Source organism: Polistes dominula, unplaced genomic scaffold, assembly GCF_049000335.1.
Source record: "Polistes dominula isolate Pdom_NZ unplaced genomic scaffold, Pdom_raw_medaka contig_31, whole genome shotgun sequence".
NCBI lineage: Eukaryota > Metazoa > Arthropoda > Insecta > Hymenoptera > Vespidae > Polistes > Polistes dominula.
In genome coordinates this window covers 3,706,032-3,729,167 of record NW_028300925.1, presented here as the reverse complement: position 1 = coordinate 3,729,167, position 23,136 = coordinate 3,706,032, and the positions used below count along the sequence as shown (strand labels likewise).

Here is a 23,136-nt window from a genome sequence, read left to right as displayed (position 1 = left end):
CTCGGAATCTATTGGTGGGGATGACTAATGTGAGATGGATCCAGCGAGCGAGAGAGAGAGAGGGAATAAACATCGACAGTACGAGAGAGACAAACAGAGGGAAATGTAGCGTGGTACTCCTTCCTTTACGTCCACACGAGAAACAGCTTCCCGAGTAAGCGCTACGCGAACCGGCTTCGTTCCCCTCCCCTCCCCTTCCTACTCTCGACAAAAGCTCCTTTCCACGTATATGTTAGTAAACCTGCTGTTTTCTTCCTTCTCTCTCTTTCCCTCTTACTATCCTAAATAAGAATACATAGCTATAGTCTTTAAAGGATAAATAAATAGATGTGACACGCTCGACGAGTAAAAAGATACGATGTTTGTTTTGATCTCGCATAGGACACTGGCTCTTTACATTTCTCGAAATAATTTTTAACATTTCAATATTAAAAATGTAAATAAAATAGCGTGTATGCACCAATATATATTTACATGCATATTTTCATCTTTATTTTTTTCTTTTTCCTTCTGTACTTTTCTTTTTGTTTAAGTGGCAAGGTTCGAGCTGCAATAATGCGAATCAACTCATCGTTTGAATAACCGGTCTTATCGATGCAATACCGTAGTAAGTATATATAATGTAAATGTATATGTGTACATACACGTTCTACTAGGAATGGCACGCGTATTACCTGCCTACCCTTTTTGTATTTTCAATGAGCGCGAAACTTTCTTACTTCGTCGTCTCTCTCTCAATGAATTCCCTGTTACGTTTACTGCGATCGAAAATGAATACTTTACGTTCAAATTTGGAATTTTGTATGTTCTCTTAATACGTAAATATATTTCTCCTATTTTTTTTTCTTCGTATCCTGCGTCCAACGTGGTTTAGTAGGTTTCAAATATGTATATTTGTATGGGTATATATATGTATATGTTAAAATGAATTTTTCGGTTGAGGAGAAACGGTATGCAGGAAAGATAAAAATGAAGGGAATGGAGAAGAGGCATCTTGGTCGTGTCAGGAATGCAGGCGGTATGTGTTGCGTCCATTATTTCCCTCTCCCCATAATCATCCCTTCTTCTTCTTCTTCTTTTTCTTTTTCTTCTTCTTTACCTACAAACCTTCTGTTTGTGTTCAACCATATATAGAGAAAATTGGATATATGCACTTCTTCCTCTCAAAATATTCGTTCGTTGTTCTACATACAAGCGTACTGTCGATGTCCTCTTTATGTTTATTATTTCTTCTTCCTCTTCTTCTTTTTTCTTCTCTTTTATATTGTTTATTTTTTTATTGTTTTTAATTTATTTTTTAATTACAAAAAATTACATGTTATTTTTCAGTCATCTTTACGACGTAGCTCAATTTATATTTATGACAATGGTCGATGATTATGCCTTCGACACAAACTTTAGACTTTTGCGGTTAAAATCAGGATTATTACAGTTTTAAATTATGTTCGTCAAACTATCCTGGTACGCGATTGATTACCTCACATGCACATGTTCGTTATTTAAACCGACATTTCCGTTTTTTTTCTTTTCATTTTTCCTTTTATAATACAAGCATAGCGACGATCTATAACATTGAAAAATATTTTCATGACAAAATTGATTATGTAATTAAAATATTTTCTTGATAAAAATAATATACACATATAATACATAATGTTTATCTTATGAATATAATTATTAAATATTCTTCTATGCAATTTACAGATCATCGTATGCACCATAGATGCACCATTTTACAAATATCTCAAGTTGAATTTTCTCTATAATATATTTATTTAATTAACGACATAAGAATATTAAAATCATATTTATTTTAATCAAAATATATATATTTACAGTCATCTTCTGTATTTAAAAATTGTTTATCGGATGCATCGATTTAAATAAATGAAAAGTGGATAAGGGTTGCGTATTCTAATTCATACAAAAATGCAAACATTTACATAGATGCATTTCAGTTTCTGTATTAACCTATAATAAAAATGAAATTACATTGTTATTTAAATTTATTAAATTTCATAGAAATAAAACTTGTGAAATTGTAATAATTTTAATTAATTTGTAACCTAAAAAAAACTTGTACAAATACCTACTAGATAAAATAAATCGCAGTTCGAGCAATAAGCGATAGTCGACACAAATCGATACATCGATATTTAACAATTCATTCAAGATGGCAGACCGCAACATTGCATTGGCTGCTTGGTTCTAACCTTTTTACATGTTTCTATTCGCTGGTTGATCGGTGCATGATCCAATCAACGGCGACCATTATAATTTCATTGACTTCTTTGTAATATGAGAATCACGCTTAAAGGGAGTAAAATACCGGTCTTGTGAATTAACCATAGACAAAAATTTGTGAGCTGAATCTTTCATATACCAACCGTGAATTTCCTCAATTGTTATAATTAATCAAGTGAAACAACGAAAATTAAATTCATTTTTGACGTTTACTTATTTTTTCAAACAAACTCCAATTGAATCGTAACCTCAAAATATTTCAAGAATAATAAAAAACAAAAGTACCGCGTTAAAACGTTACTCGACATTTTCACGAGAATATTCTTTCCGAGCTCATAAGCTTCGTGTAAATTTAATTGACACAAAAAAACATAACTACTTCATCGAAAATGACTGGAATTTCAGCGGGTGGTGATGCAAGGAGTGCTCATGGACAAGCTTATAAGGATAAAAGTAAACCTGCTGATATTCGTAGCAGTAATATCAACGCTGCGAAAGGTAATTGTACATTTTTTTGATTATTTTAATACACGTGCGTCTACTTCGATTAGTCAAGATCAGAAAAATTCCTTATATAGTAATGTCTTACTAAAATTCATCATCTCTTATATTATAATAATGGTAATTCACAATATTTTCAATTATTCTTAACATAAACAAGCAATTATGATATTTGATTATTTAGTTTTATAAAAAATTCTAAAAATTTTAATTCCAAATAAACTGACAAATTTGTACTTTCAGCTGTAAGCGATGCCATCCGCACTAGTCTGGGTCCTCGTGGAATGGATAAGATGGTAATATTTATATGGAAGGCTGTTAATAAATGAAAAAATTTCTATTAATGACCATTTAACGTTTCAATATTATTATTATTAATGAAATTCTTACTAATTACACAGATTCAAGCGGGCAATGGTGAAGTGACAATTACAAATGACGGAGCTACTATCTTGAAAGAAATGAACGTTATTCATCCTGCTGCTAAGATGCTTGTTGAATTATCCAAAGCTCAAGACATTGAAGCAGGTGATGGAACTACAAGTGTTGTTGTAATTGCTGGTTCCATATTAGAAGCTGCAGAACGTTTATTACAAAAGGGAATTCATCCTACACTTATAAGCGATTCTTTTCAAAAGGCTGCTTCTAAATCAGTCGAAATACTTACAAATATGTCTATACCGGTTGATCTAGCAGATAAAGAGATGCTTGTTAAAGCTGCTGCTACATCTCTTAATTCTAAGGTGATTTATGAAATACAATATTGACATAAAATTTGGAAAGATTTACAAATGTTTTTAATGATTTCTTGCTTTATTTTTGTAGGTTGTATTTCAACAATCAAGTTTATTGGCACCGTTAGCAGTGAATGCAGTATTAAAAGTTACAGAACCAGGAAACGAACAGGCTGTTGACTTAAATGTAAAGTGTTGATTATCACTTTGATTATTTATTCTTATACATTTATATTTAATTATGAATTCAATCTGTAGGATATCAAAGTTATTAAGAAATTAGGTGGTACTGTTGAAGATACAGAATTGATCGAAGGATTGATATTTACACAAAAATCGTGTAATGTAAATGGTCCGAAACGTATTGAGAAGGCTAGGATTGGTTTGATTCAATTTTGTATCTCTCCACCTAAAACAGATGTAAGTTGTACTTTGATTGAAAAATGTGTTGTTTGAAATTGTAAGAAATTATACATTAACAAAACATTTTCAGATGGATCACAATGTTATTGTGTCAGATTATTCTGCAATGGACAGAGTTTTGAAGGAAGAACGTGCTTATATATTGAATATCATTAAACAAATTAAAAAATCTGGATGCAATGTATTATTGGTACAGAAATCTATTTTACGTGATGCAATTAGCGATCTTGCTATTCATTTCTTAGATAAACTCAAAGTTATGGTAATCAAAGATATCGAACGTGAGGATATTCCGTTTGTATGTAAAACTTTGGGATGCAGGCCAATCGCATCTTTGGATCATTTTGTTGCTGAGAATCTTGTTAATGCAGAATTGTGCGAAGAAGTACAAACAGGAAATTCCAAGTTTGTTAAGGTTAGTGTAATATTATAAAATGCATATTACGAAGTAAAATAATATTGAATCAATCATTAACATTCGTACTCCTAATTATTCAGATCACTGGTATTCAAAATTACGGTCGTACTGTTACTGTACTGGTACGTGGAAGTAACAAGTTGGTTTTGGAAGAAGCTGAGCGTTCTTTACACGATGCATTATGTGTTATTCGTTGTTTAGTCAAACAGAAAGCAATGATTGCTGGAGGTGGGGCACCTGAAATTGAACTTGCATTGAAATTAGGAGCATATGCTCAAACGTTAAGTGGAGTTGATGCATATTGCATTCGAGCTTTTGCAAATGCACTGGAAGTAAGTGTTAAATATTTGTATAATTAATATATCGAATCATGTATATTAAATTAAAATGTAAAATATCAATTTTAGATAATTCCATCAACGTTAGCAGAAAATGCAGGTTTAAATTCAATCGCGACTGTTACTGAATTACGAAATAAACACGCTCAAGGTGAAATAACAACTGGAATCAATGTTCGTAAAGGAGCTATTACAAATATTTTAGAAGAGAACGTACTTCAGCCGCTTTTAGTTTCAACCAGTGCTATTACTCTTGCTTCTGAAACTGTACGCAGTATACTCAAGATAGACGATATTGTTAATACAAATCAATAAGTCACTTAAAAAAAAAATATCAACTGATAATACATTTAAATAACATGGTAAGTTTGTTAATATCCATAAATTTATATCAAATATATAATTCTATACACTTTTTTTACAGATTTTTACGCTTTCATTACAATTGTATTATTTATACGAAGTTGTTCCGCTGGGCTAATTATCATAAAAACCTTTAGTTGCATTAATGTTTTGAATAGCCTTTTGTACTATTCAATGATTTTATAACAGAAACTTAAATTAATAAATAAATTCTTGATAACATTTGAAAAACTCATTTTTCTAGCTATATTCTCTGTCTGTAACGATAGGACATACAAATATATTTATAATGATTATAACTGTCTTTTCTCGATTTAGCTTATGTCCTCCTATTCCGTATGTGAACGACCGATTCATATAAAGATCAATACTATTCAATCATATCGTGTGTACGAGTAAATTTATATGGAAGGATACCTCGAGTACATGCGAACAATTGCACTTATGATAAAAATGTGTTTTTCTTTTTTTCTTTTTATTATTATATATTTGTACAATTTCTCAAAACATATATATAACATATTTCGTATTACATTTTTTTTCTTTTCATTCAGCATTATCAATACATTTTTATACCAAATTCGGTGCATTCATATAAAACGTGTAAAGTAATAAACTTTTCGTATTATTTGAGATTTATCCATTCAACTATTTTTTTAATTTTCTTTTCTTTTTTATTTAGACCATAATTAAAGGATTTATTTATTAAGATTTGCCTTCTCAACTATAAGTAATAATTATTATTTCAATGTAACATACATAATAAGTATATTCTGAATAACAATATTTAATGACAGTAATAAAAAATAGTAATAAGTTAGCTGTGTATGTGTCTGTGCATATACGATCACAATGATTAAATTTATCAAAGTATAATTCAAGCTTGATTTATATATAATATCTAAAGAGAGATAAGCATTATATTTATTAAGTACAAAGGAAGATTAATTAAATAGAATAAATTTGTTTGATTGCAAGAAATTTCTTCTTTATATAGCTGCTTATCCTCTCCTGCTCTGATTAAAAATATAAATTATAATAATAATAATTATAATAATTAATGTAACTTTATAACAATTCACTGCAATATCTCGTCAATGTTTATCAATTTTATTGATGAATGTTGAATTCATTATTTTTTTTTTAAATATATATAAATAGCAAAGTTCTTCGTAATTATGTCTTCATAGAAATGTTAGTTGCAATATTAAAATGTTATATTATTGGAATGTGTATTTATAATTATTAAATCTGAAATATTTATTACACCTGACTTAGGTTGTTGTATATACTGTAAAAGATATATCAAAAAATGATTATTATAGTAGTGAAAGTTATGAATAACAAAATGTCTGTCTTCTTCATGTATTTATGATTGCACATATTTAATATCACAAAGTACAAAAATTATATTGATCGCGAGAGCATTTATATATTTAATTATCAAAATATAAATTATTCTAATCAAATGAGAATATTTTTCTCATTGAGAAAATATTGTTGACATTTTTGCAAGTTATATCAAAATTACTACCTTCAATTAAATTACACATGAGAATGAAAGAATGGAAGCTCTCTTTTTATATTGTCTTTCATATATTGAAATATATATTAATTTTTTATTATTATATATTATTTTTGAAATAATATTCATATAAATTATCGTAAGGATTTATACTTTTAACTATAGTGTTTTTTTTTTTTTTTAATCACAAATTTAATAAGAACATATTTAATATTATTGTAAATGATTAGTCGTGTTAGTATAAAGATTAACGTTCATAGTGGAACATTGCATTCATTAAGAGCATTAAAATTGCCATTGTAGGAAGGAACAATTGCCCAAAATTACATATACATACTTATAAAGAGCAGTCTCATTTAAGTGATCTAGTTTTTCCAAAATGGACAAAATTAATAATAAATTAGAATATTCAATTATACGAATTTGTAAAGTGTCTTTTTTGTTATTTGTCCATTTGTGTAAAAACATGACAAAATTTGAACTATAAAATAGAAGACTGAACTTTACAGCACCTTATTGTCTGTTGTCTCTTAGCATATCATTTTCATAGTTTATGTGCTTTGTGAATTATACTAAATGATGATTTCACAAAGAATTTTTTTCTTTTTAGATATACATATATATATATCGTTACTTAATTTGAAAATTATTTAGCAATTAATCACAACGTTTCCATTTATATTTAGCAGGTCAAATAAGATTTGTGTAAAACATTCCTGAAATTATTATGAATCATATTAAAGAAATAATTTTTGGAAATTATTTTCATATTAATATTAAAAGTTAAATGTCACATACCCCATAAAAAATTTATATTTAAATACATTCACCAATGTGGATCAATCTCATGGAAGGACCATTGTTGATACGTGTTATTCACATCGCAGGGCATTAACGACAACTGTTGAGTTTGTGGATGAAGTGCCATACACTTTTTATGGACTCGATGTAACAAAGTTTTAGTTTTCTAAAAAATAATTAATAAATTATAAGAAGAATAATTCAACATATTGGATATATTTGTAAATGATATTATACTTCGTCATATTGCCAAGGACCATCAACTGTACCCAAACGACAAAATGCTAATTTGACTCCATTGCTATCAGCTTCGATACAACGTTCACCAACACCTAGCTGACCTTTCGAATTTAATCTAATCAGCTAAAAAGAAATATTACTGTTAAATATTCAATCAGGTATCAAGAATATGATGAAACATATTTGCACGAGATTACTTGATTATTTCCATAATTATGACAATATGAAGTGGCCATGAGACTCGGAGGTGCATGTCCCATGGTATCCAAACATGCTCCAGTTGCTCCATTTCTTAACTGTATACAATTATGTTATTTATAACATAGAATTAAAGAATAATATTTTAATACAAAGATCATTCAAAGGTACCTCTCCCCAATGCATATTTGGTGGCAATTCTGGAAATTTGTCTAAAACGTCGTAAGCTACGTTGTCCATGTACCATTGGAAACTTTTACACTTCTTTCGTTCTTTAAAAAGTAATTGTTCCGTTATGTCACCGTGATTGAGTAATCTTGCAAGTGGTTCTCTAGTATAAAAGAATTCTTTGTGCTTTTCATCGAACCACGTTTCAATCACTCTTTTATAGTTCTGTAAAAAAAATTCAAGTTAGATTAACTTTAATAATTATGTACAATAACCATAGAATAATTTATTTAAATAATTGTATGCATATTTACAATAGTGATCAACGGTCCTTTCTTCTTTTGAGCGAGTTTTCCAAATGTATAAGGCATAAATCCTCTGTACACGTGTCCAACGTGAGAGCAAGGTACCCAAAGAATACTTCCACCACATTGCCAAATTTTAAAAGACAATTCAAAATTTTCTCCACCCCATACGAGTAATCCTTCATCATAACCACCCAACGATAAAAAGTATTTACGATTTATTGCAAATAAACCACCAGCATGTGTAGGAGATCTAAATTCAAATAATTAAAGATTAATATTTACAAATGAAATATAATTAATAGATTATTGTAATAATGAATGATATACTTGTAAGGCATGCTGTCGTGTGGTCGAGTTTTAGCTTCTCTCTTAGGTAATTCATTTTCTTTATACAACATTCCCCATTCAAAAATTCCTCTATACAAGTGTCCTGCTTGATAGACTGGTCGATATGCAAAATTTTTATGATCAATACCATCGATCACAGGAACTGTCATTACATTGCTGTAATATTTGAATTATATACAATTAATATATGTGTGAATGTTGTATAATTAAATATTAGATAGTACCTATTCAATGCAATTGGTGCTAAAAGTGGTGGTAACCAGTTAACATTAACTTCACAATGAGCATCCAAAAAGACGATAACTTCACCCGTAGCTTCTCGTGCACCTCTTGATCTTGTTCTTATCAATCCTTGTCTTTCAGTATTTCTAATTAATCTCACTTTACCTTTCCATTGTTCGATATAAGATTCTAGATCACCCTTCAAATTTTCTAGAAAAAAATCGATAATTGTAAATATCATTTATTGTTGTTGTTCGCATACAACAACCTTGTTGTTTGCACACAGCAACCGTCAGAGTTGCGTCAGGTTATTTATAAATGCATTAAAAAATATAAAATATACCTTTATCAGAGTAATCATCAACAAGAAGAATTTCTTCCAACAATTTGGATGGTGTTCTATTCATTACACTATGTACAGTTCTCATTAACACAGACCAACCTTCATTATGAAATACTATAATAACACTTGTTTTTGGTAAAACAAGTGGATAATTCCAATGTTTGCATCTAAAAAATAAACAAACATCAGATTATATGAAATAATATTGAAATACAAGAAGAGATACGCTGTAAAATTGATAATCAAACTTACTCGGGTGGTCTAGTGTCAGGAATTGATCTATCTAAAGAAATTTCATCAGAGCAAACCATATTCATACCATAATCAGATTCAGATTGTTGAACGTCGTTTTGTTGATCATCTCTTAATATGTGTGCTTTACCATCTTCTCCAGGACCTACTCTTGGTTGTACATTTCTTGGCTCATAGTTACCTAAATCTTCTACTAATTCTGGAACCTGTAATTCAATATGTTTCACATAATATTTACACTTAATTAAATTAAATATTAGATTTTTAATTTGTTTACCTGTTTGGTTGCTAGTTGTTCCGACCAATATACTTTAATATTATGAACTTGATTGTCAGAGAAGAAAGAAACAATTGTATAAAAAATAATTAACACCAATAACCCTCCAATTATAATATTAAATAAACGGTGTCTTCTTAACTGTACAATTCTCATTTTTACATATAAATATATTTTGTCTAAAAACAAATAAACATATCGTATTAGTAAATAGAATATAAAATAATTGTTATCATATTTCGTACATAAATATGACACTAAAAAAAACTACTAAAAATAATCATAAAAAAAATATTACAGTTAAACGTTTATAAAAATTTGATATTTAAATAATAAAAATAAGTAAAAGAGACACGTACATCTTTTCTCAATGAAGAAAAATATAATTTTTCTAAGGAATGTTACTTCACTATGTGTGTGTTTCTATGTATATCTATGATTATTATAAATGTCACATTTAAGTTACACTTGTACAAACATATACATTGTTTAAATTAAAAATTATATGACTATATACTAGTTACAACATAAAAGCCAACGTGTCTATCACGCGGGGCAAGAAAATAGGAACAAAGCTGTATAGTAGGGAACATCCAGTTATTTTAAACTGCATTCCTAACGAAGTAACATTGTACAGTTACGATCATCCTTTTGCATCGTTTTAGGAAAAAATAATGGCGCCAAGAATTATGACAGGTCTTTTAAAGAAAACTGAAAGTAGATTGGTGATTATTTCAAACTAGACCAATTAAATGATACCTTTGACAAGAAATATCATTAATTCATTCATTACTATTTTTGTTATATATTATTATTATTTTTCAATTAAAATCATTAATATTAAATATAAACAATATTTTATGCATAAATTTGATTTGAAGATTAGAAAGAACGATCATCGTAATCTTTCGATAATCGAAATATATCGAAGAGTATGAAACATAGGGTCGAATGTAATTATAAGGTTAACTGCATAAACTTCCATAAATCGCCGCTAGAGAGTGCAGTATTGATATTCCTATTGCATGTGCGTTTAGTTGAGTTTGAATTGAACAACTTGTTTATTTTTATATTTTAAAAGGATTGTTTAACAAATTAATACAATGGTTTGTAATAATAATACATCATTAATATTTATATCTTATTTCATAATATTTTAAACATTTTCTTCTATTGTATATTAATGTTAATATTAGTAGTCATTTTTATAGGTTATTTTTATTTATATTATATTCAAACGAATTTTGTTAATACAGGGAAAGAATAAAAAAACTCGCAAAGTTGTAATGCAGAGATTTGCACAGATGAAGAAGATGATTAGTCCCAGTGATTCAAGAATGTAAGAATATATTTTAATATAAATATTTTTCTTCATAAGATTATCTATAAAACATTGTCATTAAAATGAATTTTGTTTATTTATTTATAGAAAAGCAGAACATCGAGCACCACCAAAGAAAACTAAACCTGAAGATCCACATGAAATCAAAACTCATGAAGCGTAAGTATTATTTGTTTATTTATTAGCTATCAATATAATATTTCTAATATTACTATTTTATTATCATTAAAAATCTACAATGTTTATTATATTTTTCTAGGCCTCAGCAATCTGCAGCGTTATTCTTCCAATACAACATGCAATTAGGACCTCCATATCACATTTTAATAGATACAAATTTCATTAACTTTTCGGTTAAAAACAAATTAGATATTATAGAAAATATGATGGAGTGTTTATACGCAAAGTGTATACCTTATGTAACAGACTGTGTATTGGGAGAATTAGAGAAACTTGGTCAAAAATATAAAGTAGCTTTAAGGATTATAAAGGATCCAAGATTCGAAAGATTACCTTGTATGCACAAAGGAACCTATGCCGATGACTGTCTTGTAAATAGAGTGACACAAGTAAGTATAATAAATATTTAACCAAAATAAATGATATTATTTAATAGAATGAATGATATATTTTTTATAATATCATTTTTAGCACAAATGTTATATCGTTGCAACCAATGACAAAGATTTAAAAAGGAGAATACGAAAGATACCTGGTGTACCGATAATGTATGTTTCTCAACATAGATATACTATTGAAAGAATGCCAGATGCTTATGGTGCTCCTAAAAAATGATATGTATTAATCATATATATATATAATTTAATTTAATTAAAACAACATTTATAATTATTGCTATTGGTATATAATAAATGTTTACTATACCATTAGTATAATTATATTAGAAAAATATTGTATAAAAATAAAATTTGTATATTTTGTTATTAAACAACAAAGAATTTGAAATTCGTGTAAAATATGAAAAGAAAAAGATATTTGTTTATGGAAGGTTGTGTACATAGACATTCGTATTGTATGTTTTACGATCTACGATTGAGAAGAGTAAAAGGGAGAGAAGAGAAAGGAATGTGTCTCTGTGTGACCGGAAAACGATATGTCTTTCATGTACTAGCAGGAGCCAAAGACAAATAGGGAGAATGTGTTACAGTTATTGTTCGGTGAAACAATAAAGCTGTAGCATGGTACCGCCCACGCGGTGTGCTGTGACTCGATAGAATTTTATTCTTTAGTAGTACGATGCTGTGCCGTATATGGACGAGAGACTAAAATAACGTTAGACAAAGTGGGCGCAAAATCTCATTTCGTCTGACGAACAATTTCACGCAAATTTATTGTTTATTATTACTTGTTGTCTATTATTATTATTATTATTATTATTTTTATGAAGTATTATTCAAAATTTATTATTAAGTTAATTTTAAATAATAATATTGTGTAGAGGATATTGAATAGCTTCAAGCTTTAAGCAGAACACGCGGCGGGTACGAGTTCTTTAGAGTCAATCAAATCAACCGCTAAATTTTTTCAAGAATCCTACAATACCGACATACAATGTAATCGATCTACGATATACGATCGATTATTATCGATTTATGGCGCTAAAATTCAATCTTTTAGAATTGTTTGTTCAATGAATTTATCGAATATTGTTAAGAATATAACTTTGTATTTGTATTGAAAGACTATGGTATAATTGATCGTTTCACTGTCAAATATTCTAAACGTTTTAGATATCTCAGAATAAATGTTAGGATTCCATTGACCTTCAAAAGGTTATAACCTTTCTAATCTAAGAGATTAACAAATGGCATATACGCGTACGCACGTCGTAGACCATGGTGTTATACCAAAGGAAATATTAATCATGCGTGGTGTGCACACAAGCAGTTCAGTGTCTCTCTCTCTCTCTCTCTCTCTCTTTCTCTTCGTGTTTACACCCTCGCAAAATTATTTCTATCCGTATATAAATTCTATCCCCATTTAAGGTACAATACGATGTGAGAGATTCAACATTCTAACAAGCGGATCTTTGTCCCTCTTGTTAGATTTATATTCCAACGACGATGACATTTCTACTATGTTATTATTATTATTATTATTATTATTATTATTATTTTTATTATTATTATTACCGTGAAATTGTATTATGTCTTCATAAATTTCTAATCTATGATTATACAAATTATATTACAGCCAAATTAGAAATATTTTATTTATTATTTTTACGGTGAAACGAAGACGGCTAAAATAAAATATTTCAAAAATAGGAAAAGGCGGGTAAATTTAAATTCAAAAATTTCAACGTGAAAATCGCCATCTGCATTTCGTGAGGTTAACTTAAACAATTGGTACTTATCCGTCCTTGATAAAACTAATACAGTAGGTATAATCTGGAAAAGAGAAAGAGAAAGAGAAAGAGAGAGAAAGTATATTCTTGCGTAGGACATAAATCGGTTGACCTATCAAAGCGCCAATCGACATATATACGTAGGACTATGTATTCTCTCGTACCCAGTAAACTAGATTAAAGGAAAAGACCAGATAACCAGTGCGACCGCACTCGCGAAAACGAGAAAGAACGAAGCAAAGAGAAAGAGAAAGAGAAAGAGATGGAAGAGGGGAACGGTCGATCGCGGTAACGGATTAGTTATAAAAGTGGCTATAGCTCCACGGATGTATATCTGCAGCGCCGTGGGTCTGGACCCACAACTGGGCCCTCTTAACCCCTCTCCTACCCTCTCCCTTTCTCTCTTTCTCTTTCTCGTCGTCCTCCCTAAGCCGCGAATCTCTCCCGTCCTTTCCCGCTATTTCCCCTTCTTCACGACGCATTATTCATCTCTTGTTCTCCATCCTCCTCCCTCTCCTTATTGGTACGGCTTACTATTCCCTCTCTCTCTCACGCATTCTATCCGTGTATCTTTCTCTTTCTCTCTCTCTTCGAAGCAATATAATCTGTCCTTGTTGCACTTGGAGGTTGAACACTCGGCGGCCATCTTGCATACCTGAGCCTCCGCATTGCTCGTTCCTCGAGGGCAAAAGGGAGAATATCTCAGCGAGAGGATGGCGGCGGCGGTGGTGGCGGCGGTGGTGGCGGCGGCGGTGGTGGCGAAACTATACTGGAGGATGAGGATAAGATGAGGTAGGTAGAGTAGGAAAAAGAGGGGAGAAAGAAGAAGTGGAAGATGTTGAGAAGGTGGTGGTAGTGGTGGAGGTGCTGCTGCTGCTCTTGCCGAGAGTGGGGAGAGGGGCCTTACCTCGGGGTGGGGTAGACAGAGAGAGAGAGAGAGAGAGAGAGAGAGAAAGGTGATAGCGATAGGAAGGTGAAGAAGGTGGCGGGGAGACGAAGCGAGAAGAAAGAGTAAAAAAGAGAGAGAAAGGTAGAAAGAGAGCAACGTTGAATACGATGGATCGGAGAGGGACGGCGTCAGGCCCAGCGAAGAATGCTTCTCTTGGCAGCGCCAAGGATCTGGGACCGGCTTAGTTCAGTCGAGTCAGGTCAGTCCTCGGGAAGGTGATATTCTTCGTCGCACGTTGAAGCCCTTGTGTGTACACGTACCTACATACGTTCTTCTTCTTTCTCAGCACACGTTTATCTACTACGTTCTTTTTCTACCCTTTTCTTTCTTTCTGCATTTTGGTTCTTTTATACATAGATTTCTAACTCTTTCAAAACTTTGTCTTGTTTTCTTCTCTTACGTTTATACAGTTATTACGAACAACGCGAGTGATCTTTTTCACCCTGCTGAACTTATAATCGTTCGTTCGACCGAGGTTTAGCGTGCTGTCGATTATTTCTACATCGTCCGCGAGTGTTTCTTTTACAGTTTGTACAGTTATTACGAACAACGCGAGTTATCTTTTTCACCCTGCTGAACTTATGATCGTTCGTTCGTTCGATCGAGGATTATCGTGCTGTCTATCATTGGTAACATCGTCCGCGAGTGATTTCGAATGATCGTTCATTGGTTTGTCTTTTATATTTTTTTGGAGATCATTAACTTTTCCAAGGAACGAGCACAAGTGGTAAGAAGTTGCGTAATATTTGCTTTGAGATTTGGTGGAAGAGTGCCGTATCTCATTGAAATAGGTTACTACGCTTGCGTGTTCTTTGTGATGTGCCGGTCCATACCCGTTCCATGGGAAGCTGTCTTGGTATCTAAGTGACAAGGAATTTTTAACGATCAACCTGTTACTTTCGTTCGTTCGGTCGTATTTGCTATTTGTATTTTAAATACGTTTCTCTCTTTTTACCTTTTTTGTGTGGCTTTACGCAAACGAAGTCAAGGTTGTAACCATGGTAAGAGACACGTTTCTAAGATCGACTGTTTGACTTTGATGTGACATAATCTAGAAATAGATATACGTAGTTTATCGAGATTGTAACGAGATAGACCTTTTATAGGGATTGTCAAGCATTGGTCGTAATTTAATGGGAAAAATGACGGTAAAAGGAGATCCGATTGGTCTCTTCTAACGCGCATCTGCAAACGCGTTTCGCGAGGTGCGGCTCCGTGGGTCAGTGCCCCCACTATCGGCCGAAGTCTCTTCTTGTACTCACTTAACTTTCGACCGGCGGATAAAAAGAAAGGTCCGGTCCAGCGAGAAAGGAAGAGGAACCGAAAGAGACACCCACCCCTTCGAAAGTACGCAACCTTAATCCAATTTCGAATAAAGAGTAAATGCCGGGCCAAGGAATGTAATAAAAAATGCGGCTCGTTGAGCGCATTTTTATCGATTGGAGATAAGAGCGCGTGCCGATTAAATGCTGCTTCGAATTGGTTGACAATGACGGAAGGAAAGTGATCGAATTATCGAGGATGAAACTGATGAAAGAGACAATGAGGAAAAGGAACGACAGGTAGTAGCGGTGGATCGTAGATGATTTATGCCGACGAGTCGAGAAGAATTTGGCTAAGGAAGAAGGGTGCGCTGAGGTACCGAAGAGATGATCATAAGAAGATCGATGGTCCTAGCCTTGGTCCTGGGATTGTTGTTGGTGGACCAAAATGGCGGCCAGGCTAGCAACAACGAGATGCGCTCGTCGAGCAAGTATTTTTTACAGAACCTACCTCAAAGAGTTACGCGGTTAGTTCCGCGAAGGTCACCGATGTTGCCGCAAGATAGTGCGACAATGGGATTGACGATGCAAAGTAGAGCGGTCGATACCAGAGTTACGCTCGAAGTTAAGGAGGGTGAACCGAAAGGTACTCTGGTTGGTCAGATACCGGTGAAGCCTGGCTTTACTTATAGATTTAATGAACCACCCCAAGAGTTTGTGCTCGATCCTAAGACCGGCAAGATAAGAACAGCTAAGATATTGGACAGGGAAGCTCTCAGCACCGATAGATTCGACCTAGTCGTACTCTCCAGTCAACCGACCTATCCGATAGAAGTCAGGATCCTCGTATTGGATATCAACGATAATGATCCCGAATTTCCCGAATCGAGTATAGCCGTAAGTTTTTCCGAATCAGCTGTCGTTGGAACGAAATTGTTATTGGACGCTGCTACCGACAAGGATACTCCCGAAAACGGAGTGACTGATGATTATTTTATTGTCGATGGTAATAAGGATGAAAAATTTCGTTTAGAAGTTACGGGTAATCCGACAGGCGAGACCTCCTACCTTCATTTAGAAACAACAGGGAAATTGGATAGGGAACAAGTAGAATATTATTCATTAAACATTTGTGCCAGAGATAAGGGACATCCACCAAGATTAGGTTATCTTTTGGTTAATGTAACCGTCTTAGATGTTAACGACAATCCACCGATCTTTCAACAAAGCGATTACGTCGTTGCTTTGAACGAAAGTGCACCGGTTGGCACTAAAGTTCTTACCGTTCATGCCACTGACAAGGACTCCGAAGATAATTCCAAATTGACGTATTATTTGCCAGACACCGAGAGACAATTTACAATAGATCCGGAAACGGGTACCATCACGACCGCGGAACCTTTGGCTTGTCCCGAACAAAACTGTGCGACCACGCGTCCAAGTGGAGGAGGCTGTCCAAAGAGCTGCGTCATAACGGTCTTCGCTCGGGATCATGGATCGCCCAGACAAGACGGTCGTACCTACGTAACGGTTAATTTATTGGATGCGAACGATCACGATCCTGAAATCAAATTCAGTTATCTCACGTTAACTGATGGTTATGCAACGGTCGATGAAAACGCTGCCAAGGAATCTCTAGTTGCTGCCATCGCTGTCATCGACAACGACGAAGGTCTGAACGGCGAGACCACCGTAGAGATTCGTGCTGGAAACGAACTAGGTCATTTCAGACTGGACAACACGCAAAGTTTCGATATCGTTCGAGTTAATGGTAAATTGGATCGCGAAGAAATTCCAAAGTACAATCTAACAGTCGTTGTTACCGACAAAGGCACGCCACCGAGATCTGCGACGGCATATCTCGTGATTCATGTAAACGATGTCAACGATCATGAACCGGTCTTCCAGCAGAGCGAATATTCCGCAGTCTTGTCCGAGCTATCGCCGATCGGAAGCTTCGTCGCTAGCATTTCAGCTACGGACGCGGATTCTGGATTAAACGCAAGAATTTATTACGGCTTTGAATCTGGCAACGAGCAAGGATGGTTCGCGATTGATCAAGATACCGGTTTGGTTACAACCATAGCGACTTTGGATAGAGAAATTCAAGGAAGTATCGAATTGCACGTGTCTGCAAAGGACGGTGGACCAAATCCAAAGTATGCGTCCACTCACCTAAAAGTTACCATTCTGGATGAGAACGACGAGGCACCGAGATTCTCTCAAAATACCGTTTACGTCACTTTATCCGAAAATACTCCTCCACAGAGTCTCGTGGCGACGTTAACAGCAGTGGACAACGATCAAGGTACCAATGGAAGTATCGCTTATAGTTTTCATTCGAGCGTTCTAAGAGATTATCCGAAGACTTTCGCATTGGATGCACTAACGGGACAATTGACAACAAAAATCAGTTTAGATCGAGAATCCATAGCGGAATATAGTATCTTGGTGATCGCTAAAGATCAAGGAACGCCTCCTCAATCATCGACAGCTACCGTTTTACTATCCTTGGAAGATGTCAATGATAATCCACCCGTGTTTTATCCTTGGAGATACTTGATGTCCGTACCGGAGAGCGCGCCAGTGGGTACTTCGGTAGGAAAAATCATAGCAACGGATGCTGATGCTAGAGAAAACGCTCAAATTAGATACTCCTTAGAATCCGGTGGGGAAGGAATTTTTATCGTCGATGAAAGAACCGGTGAAATCACTTTGGAAGGTTCTTTAAGAGCTGCTCACAAAACGCTTTACGAATTAACGATCTCTGCCAAAGATACCGGAGATAAAGTTGCTTCTAGAAACGCCATGGTCGAGATTATACGCGAGGAAGATCTGGAACATCTTGAGTTCGACACTTACAATGGTTACAACTTCCGCGTGATGGAGGATAGGGGCGAATGTAGTTCCATGCCATCTGGCTTTGGTAAGGAGGTTGGAACCGTACAAGTTACTCAGTACGGTAATTCTAAAGTAACTTACACCATTCTCTATGGCGATCCAAAAAGAAACTTCAAGATAGACGAGGTCACTGGCACGATCAGTACAGCTGGTTGTTTGGATAGAGAAAACGTAGGGTTCTACAGCTTACAGTTAGCGGCCAGAGCAGGTCTTGCCTACGGACAGACCCTTGTAAACATAACAGTCATCGATGTCAACGACAATCCACCGAAATTTCCTAAAGGCGAGAGCGGCGACGAAGTATACTTGAAAGAAAATGCTGCCGTAGGTCAAGAGGTTTATTTGGCGCGTGCCAAGGATCGTGACGCAGGTGCCAACGCTAGAATAGTTTATTCCTTGACTCACAATCCTGGAGAACAATTTCGAGTAGCCGAAAATTCGGGTATCATATATCTAGGAAAACCAATAAGAGCACCACCTGGTACGGTTTTAAATTTGGAAGTGACGGCAACAGACTCTGCCGTTCAATCGCTTTCTGCTCAACATCAAGTAAGAGTTATCATCGAAGATGTCAACGATCATACGCCTGTCTTCAAATTGACAAATTACGAAACCTCGTTGTCCGAATTAACGCCGGTCAATGATCGTTTCTTTTCATTGACTGCCACGGACATTGATCTTGGTGCCAACGGAAGAGTTTTATACAGTGTAACCGATGGAAACGCCGAAGGTCGTTTTGGAATTTTCCCGGATGGTCAGCTTTATGTGAAGAATGTATTGGATCGCGAAGAACAAGATTATTACGCGTTGGAAGTGACCGCCAGTGATCAAGGTAGTCCATCGAGGAGTTCCGTAGTTCCAGTCGTCGTACACATTCTTGACGAAAACGACAACGCCCCGGAATTCACCAATTCGAGTTTTACTTTTCACTTGCGTGAAAACGAATTGCCAGATACTTTCGTTGGTAAATTATTAGCCACGGATCGTGACGTTGGTCGTAACGCCGATCTCATGTTTTCTTTGCCAATCAGTCAACAAGATTTCGTCGTGGATCCTAGAAATGGATTCATCAAATCGTTACGCGTTTTCGACAGAGAACTTTTAGTCAGCAACACCGGTGCCAGTTACGTGACATTAGAAGCAACCGTTACGGATAACGGGGAAAATCGTTTGAGAGATCGCGTCAAAGTCACCATTTACATTACCGACGTAAATGACAATACGCCACAATTTCAGAGATTACCTTACAAAGTACAAGTGAGCGAAGGCGCAGCTGTAGGTACTCAACTACTTCGAGTATATACTACGGATGCTGACGAAGGTCTCAACGGAGATGTTTTCTACACTTTAGAAGCAGGCAATCAAAATGGAAATTTCATGATCGACGAAGCAACCGGACAGATTTCTCTCGTTCAACAGCTCGATCGTGAAGTTTCCAACAGTTATTTATTGACTGTAGTTGCGCACGATGCTGGATTAGAAACGCGTTTATCATCCAGCGCTACCGTATTCATAGACGTACTCGATGAAAACGACAACGTACCCCTCTTCGTAGATAACAAATCGAAAATTTCTATTCTCGAGACAACGGCAATTAATACGGAATTATTAAAATTCAAAGCAACCGATAACGATCTTGGACCCAACAGCGAATTGACCTTCGCCATATCCGCTGGCAACCGAAGGGATACTTTCTACATCGATCCCCTCAGCGGTACTTTGTATCTTAGGAAACCATTGGATTACGAAGAATTAGAAAAGTACGTGCTCAACGTAACTTGCAGCGACGGTGGTCACCCTAGACTTAGCTCGGTAATGACACTCGTGGTCGAGGTCATCGACACGAACGACAATCCTCCGGTATTCCCGAACACGGCGATCGTACGACAAATTCGCGAGGGAATACCTGTGCATATGCCGATAGTTACGATAACCGCAGAGGATCCGGATTCCGGGGAAAACGGTATGGTCAGTTATTCAATCGTTAGTCAAGATCCTGAGGATCAGTTTCGTCGTTTCGGTATTAATCCGTCTACGGGAGTGATTCATACGTTATTGCCGATCGATCGGGAGGACGTGGACACGTTTAAATTGGTGGTGGTTGCTACGGACAAGGCGCAACCACCTAGCGCCAGATTATCAGCAGAAAAGTTGGTTATAGTGATCGTCGAAGATATCAACGACAACGCACCGATTTTCGTTAGTATGTCAGCGGTAATTCTTCCATTGAAGGGTAACCCAAGTTATCAGGCACAAAAGGAAGTAGTTGTAACGCAGTTGGTCGCCAAGGACTTGGACTCGAGTACTAACGGATTGGTCACTTACGAATTGCTTCGATCGAGCGTCAATTATTCGGACATGTTTCGCATACATCGTACCACCGGTTATCTGACGATGCGACTTCCAAGATCAACGAAGAACGGTCTGGAACGCGTGTCGAAATATCAAGTGGGTGTTCGGGCAACCGACGAGGCTGTCCAAGCGGAAAGAAGATCCTCCGAGACTTATCTGACCTTGATAATGCCTGGAGAGGATGGTGAGGATCAACCGATCTGGGAACATCGAGGTCAGCTCGAGGGTAGTGTGTACGAAAACGAACCGGTAGGGGCGAGTATTCTGAGAGTGAGTGCGCGTAGCCGCAGATCGAACATCGATCTCGAGTATTACGTGACGAACGTGACCGCTGGTAGCGGCGGTCCTCAGGTCGACAGATTGTTCGACGTCGACACGAAGACAGGTATACTCTCGACTGCTGCTGCTCTTGACAGGGAAACAGGAATCCAGTGGTACGAGGTGGAACTCTACGCTATCGGAGTTGGCGGCACCAGGCCCATCACCGCGTCCACAAAAGTAAGTTCCCTTTCTCGAATGTTAAACGATATCCACGAGTACATACCAAAACTTATTTCCCAAAGGGGAATTTTTCTTTGTCGATTCTTTCCTCGAAACAACGTTTCCGGAATCGGACGATATAGTATATACGAGCTTAATCATTTAGTTAAAACACATACGAAACCGAATAAGAATTTGCAACAAAAAATACGCGAACATCGAATTTACAACTGAATTTTCGTATTAATCTTATAAAAGTAAGTGCATACGTTATATCATAATTAAATATATTACACATGTGTACATAATTATCTCATTAATAATACGGATTTTATGCATGTGAAACATTTGAAATATTGTTCCGAAATGAATCATATATACATACATACATACGTGTTCGATTACGAACGCCTTGACTTGTACAAATACGATAAATATAAATTCGATCGGGAAGTATGTTACGTAACAATTGGGCCTAACATAATTAGAGAGCGAGCGATAAAGAGTAAGGGAGAAGAATTCGCGAGGCGAGAGACCACGAAGGACAATGTGCTGTGAGGGTGGGAGAGAGAGGTAGGGTAGGGATCAAGGAACGTAAAAGAGAGAGAGAGAGAGAGAGAGAGAGAAAGAGAGAGAGAAATGGAAGGTGATGTGGAGCGAGGAATAGAGAGAGAGAAAGTAAGAAAGAGAGATGGTTCACGCGAGAGTCCGATGAGAAGTGGAAGGAGCAGCCCAAGCAGTCAGCGAAAGAGAAAGAGAAAAAGGGAGTTGGCAGAGAGAGAGAGAGAGAGAGAGAGAGAGAGAGAGAGGCTGAGAGAGAATAAACGACAAGATGAACCGCGTGCCAGGAAATCAACTTGGATTCGAGTTGGGGCCCCTGCCTGCCTCGCTCCGGAGGTACAGAACTGGAGAAAAACTTGATCTCGGACGAACGCATACAAACACCCGAGATAGTCTTAACGTAGGAAGAGAGAAGCTGAGAGAGCTGCTGCTGTTGCTGGTGCTGGTGCTGGTGCCCGTCTTCTTCTACTTCGATGCCATTGCTGCTTCATTTCTGAAGATTCTTTCTCTTTCTCTCTCTCTCTTTCTATAGTTCGTATCTTTCCCATCTTACCAACCGTTTCGATCCCTCCCGCCTTTATCCTTTACTCCTGTGCTGTCTTTCTTTCTTTCATTCTTTCTTTTCTTTCTCTAAATCCTTCTCTTTCTTCCCTTTATCGTTCACTGTTGGGATCCGTGACTCTGTTCGGGAAGCAACTGCAGTTTCGACGTTTTTGTCGCGGGCCACTCTCTTCGGTGTTTCGTCGATCCTTCTGGTTCGGCATTTTACTCTCCCGCACGTATAAACCCTCCTCCTCCTCCTCCTCCCCCTTCCCTCCCCCCCGTTCTTTTTCTCTTCTTCATCCGATCGAGACCCGCTAAGAGTCCCATCCCTTTTTATTCCTTTTTTTGGGTCAGCTTAATACTCGAGATGTGTAAAATTTACTATAATATGTTCAAGTATTTCTAGATGTTGAACGGTTTAGCGTAAAGTTTTGAAATTATTATAGGTTTTGATTTTGGTAGAGTTGCAGATGTTATTAAACGTTCGAGAATAAAAAGATTACGTATATTTGGATGTGTGTAGAATATTTGGATCAATGTTTAGAGGAGGGTTTAAAAACGTTATAATTAATAATAGTATTCGGGAAGGAAAGGGGGGATGTGAGTATTACGAAACATCGTATTATTCCAATTAGTGGGAGCCAGGAAGTACTCGTCGTAGCAAATAACTATCGT

At 35.5% G+C, this 23,136-nt stretch overlaps 4 protein-coding genes across 6 annotated transcripts in view; 3 read left to right on the top strand and 1 right to left on the bottom strand.

The window, feature by feature from the left end:
* Positions 1-2,327: 2,327 nt before the first annotated feature.
* Positions 2,328-5,252, top strand: CCT4 (chaperonin containing TCP1 subunit 4). Its single transcript, XM_015332684.2, has 9 exons — positions 2,328-2,742; positions 2,989-3,041; positions 3,147-3,488; positions 3,571-3,666; positions 3,738-3,899; positions 3,973-4,317; positions 4,401-4,652; positions 4,728-5,020; positions 5,083-5,252. Exons 1-8 carry the CDS (start codon positions 2,634-2,636, stop codon positions 4,971-4,973), a joined length of 1,605 nt encoding a protein of 534 aa, XP_015188170.1. The 5' UTR covers positions 2,328-2,633; the 3' UTR covers positions 4,974-5,020; positions 5,083-5,252.
* A 227-nt stretch (positions 5,253-5,479) lies between these two features.
* The window catches only part of Pgant7 (N-acetylgalactosaminyltransferase 7), a 29,638-nt gene continuing 11,981 nt past the window's right edge, over positions 5,480-23,136 (bottom strand). For 2 of the 3 annotated variants that reach the window (XM_089171021.1, XM_015332640.2), the window contains 11 exons: positions 9,704-9,882; positions 9,427-9,632; positions 9,175-9,341; positions 8,834-9,041; positions 8,589-8,765; positions 8,268-8,511; positions 7,957-8,178; positions 7,785-7,883; positions 7,585-7,710; positions 7,345-7,513; positions 5,480-7,262 (listed from right to left, as the gene is read on the bottom strand). In XM_089171021.1, coding sequence (XP_089027147.1) covers positions 7,373-7,513; positions 7,585-7,710; positions 7,785-7,883; positions 7,957-8,178; positions 8,268-8,511; positions 8,589-8,765; positions 8,834-9,041; positions 9,175-9,341; positions 9,427-9,632; positions 9,704-9,859 — 1,746 coding nt within the window. In that variant the 5' untranslated portion in view covers positions 9,860-9,882 and the 3' untranslated portion in view covers positions 5,480-7,262; positions 7,345-7,372. Of the gene's footprint in view, positions 7,263-7,344; positions 7,514-7,584; positions 7,711-7,784; positions 7,884-7,956; positions 8,179-8,267; positions 8,512-8,588; positions 8,766-8,833; positions 9,042-9,174; positions 9,342-9,426; positions 9,633-9,703; positions 9,883-10,062; positions 10,203-23,136 lie in introns of those variants that run through there. The other variant, XM_015332649.2, reaches the window with a different exon arrangement.
* Bka (FCF1 rRNA-processing protein Bka) lies at positions 10,690-13,674 on the top strand. The gene is made up of 5 exons (XM_015332671.2): positions 10,690-10,809; positions 10,960-11,042; positions 11,133-11,204; positions 11,305-11,614; positions 11,697-13,674. Exons 1-5 carry the CDS (start codon positions 10,807-10,809, stop codon positions 11,838-11,840), a joined length of 612 nt encoding a protein of 203 aa, XP_015188157.1. The 5' UTR covers positions 10,690-10,806; the 3' UTR covers positions 11,841-13,674.
* ft (cadherin-related tumor suppressor fat) overlaps positions 14,400-23,136 on the top strand; it is an 84,011-nt gene continuing 75,274 nt past the window's right edge. The window contains exon 1 of the mRNA XM_015332629.2: positions 14,400-21,375. Coding sequence (XP_015188115.1) covers positions 16,012-21,375 — 5,364 coding nt within the window. The 5' untranslated portion in view covers positions 14,400-16,011. The remainder of the gene's footprint in view (positions 21,376-23,136) is intronic.

Coding starts and splice junctions, on each gene's coding strand:
- CCT4 (XM_015332684.2), top strand. CDS start 2,634: ATGACTGGAATTTCAGCGGGTGGTGATGCAAGGAGTGCTCATGGACAA. Junction 2,743..2,988: donor TAATATCAACGCTGCGAAAG/GTAATTGTACAT, acceptor TTGTACTTTCAG/CTGTAAGCGATGCCATCCGC. Junction 3,900..3,972: donor TCTCTCCACCTAAAACAGAT/GTAAGTTGTACT, acceptor AAACATTTTCAG/ATGGATCACAATGTTATTGT.
- Bka (XM_015332671.2), top strand. Junction 11,043..11,132: donor AGTCCCAGTGATTCAAGAAT/GTAAGAATATAT, acceptor ATTTATTTATAG/AAAAGCAGAACATCGAGCAC. Junction 11,615..11,696: donor TTGTAAATAGAGTGACACAA/GTAAGTATAATA, acceptor TATCATTTTTAG/CACAAATGTTATATCGTTGC.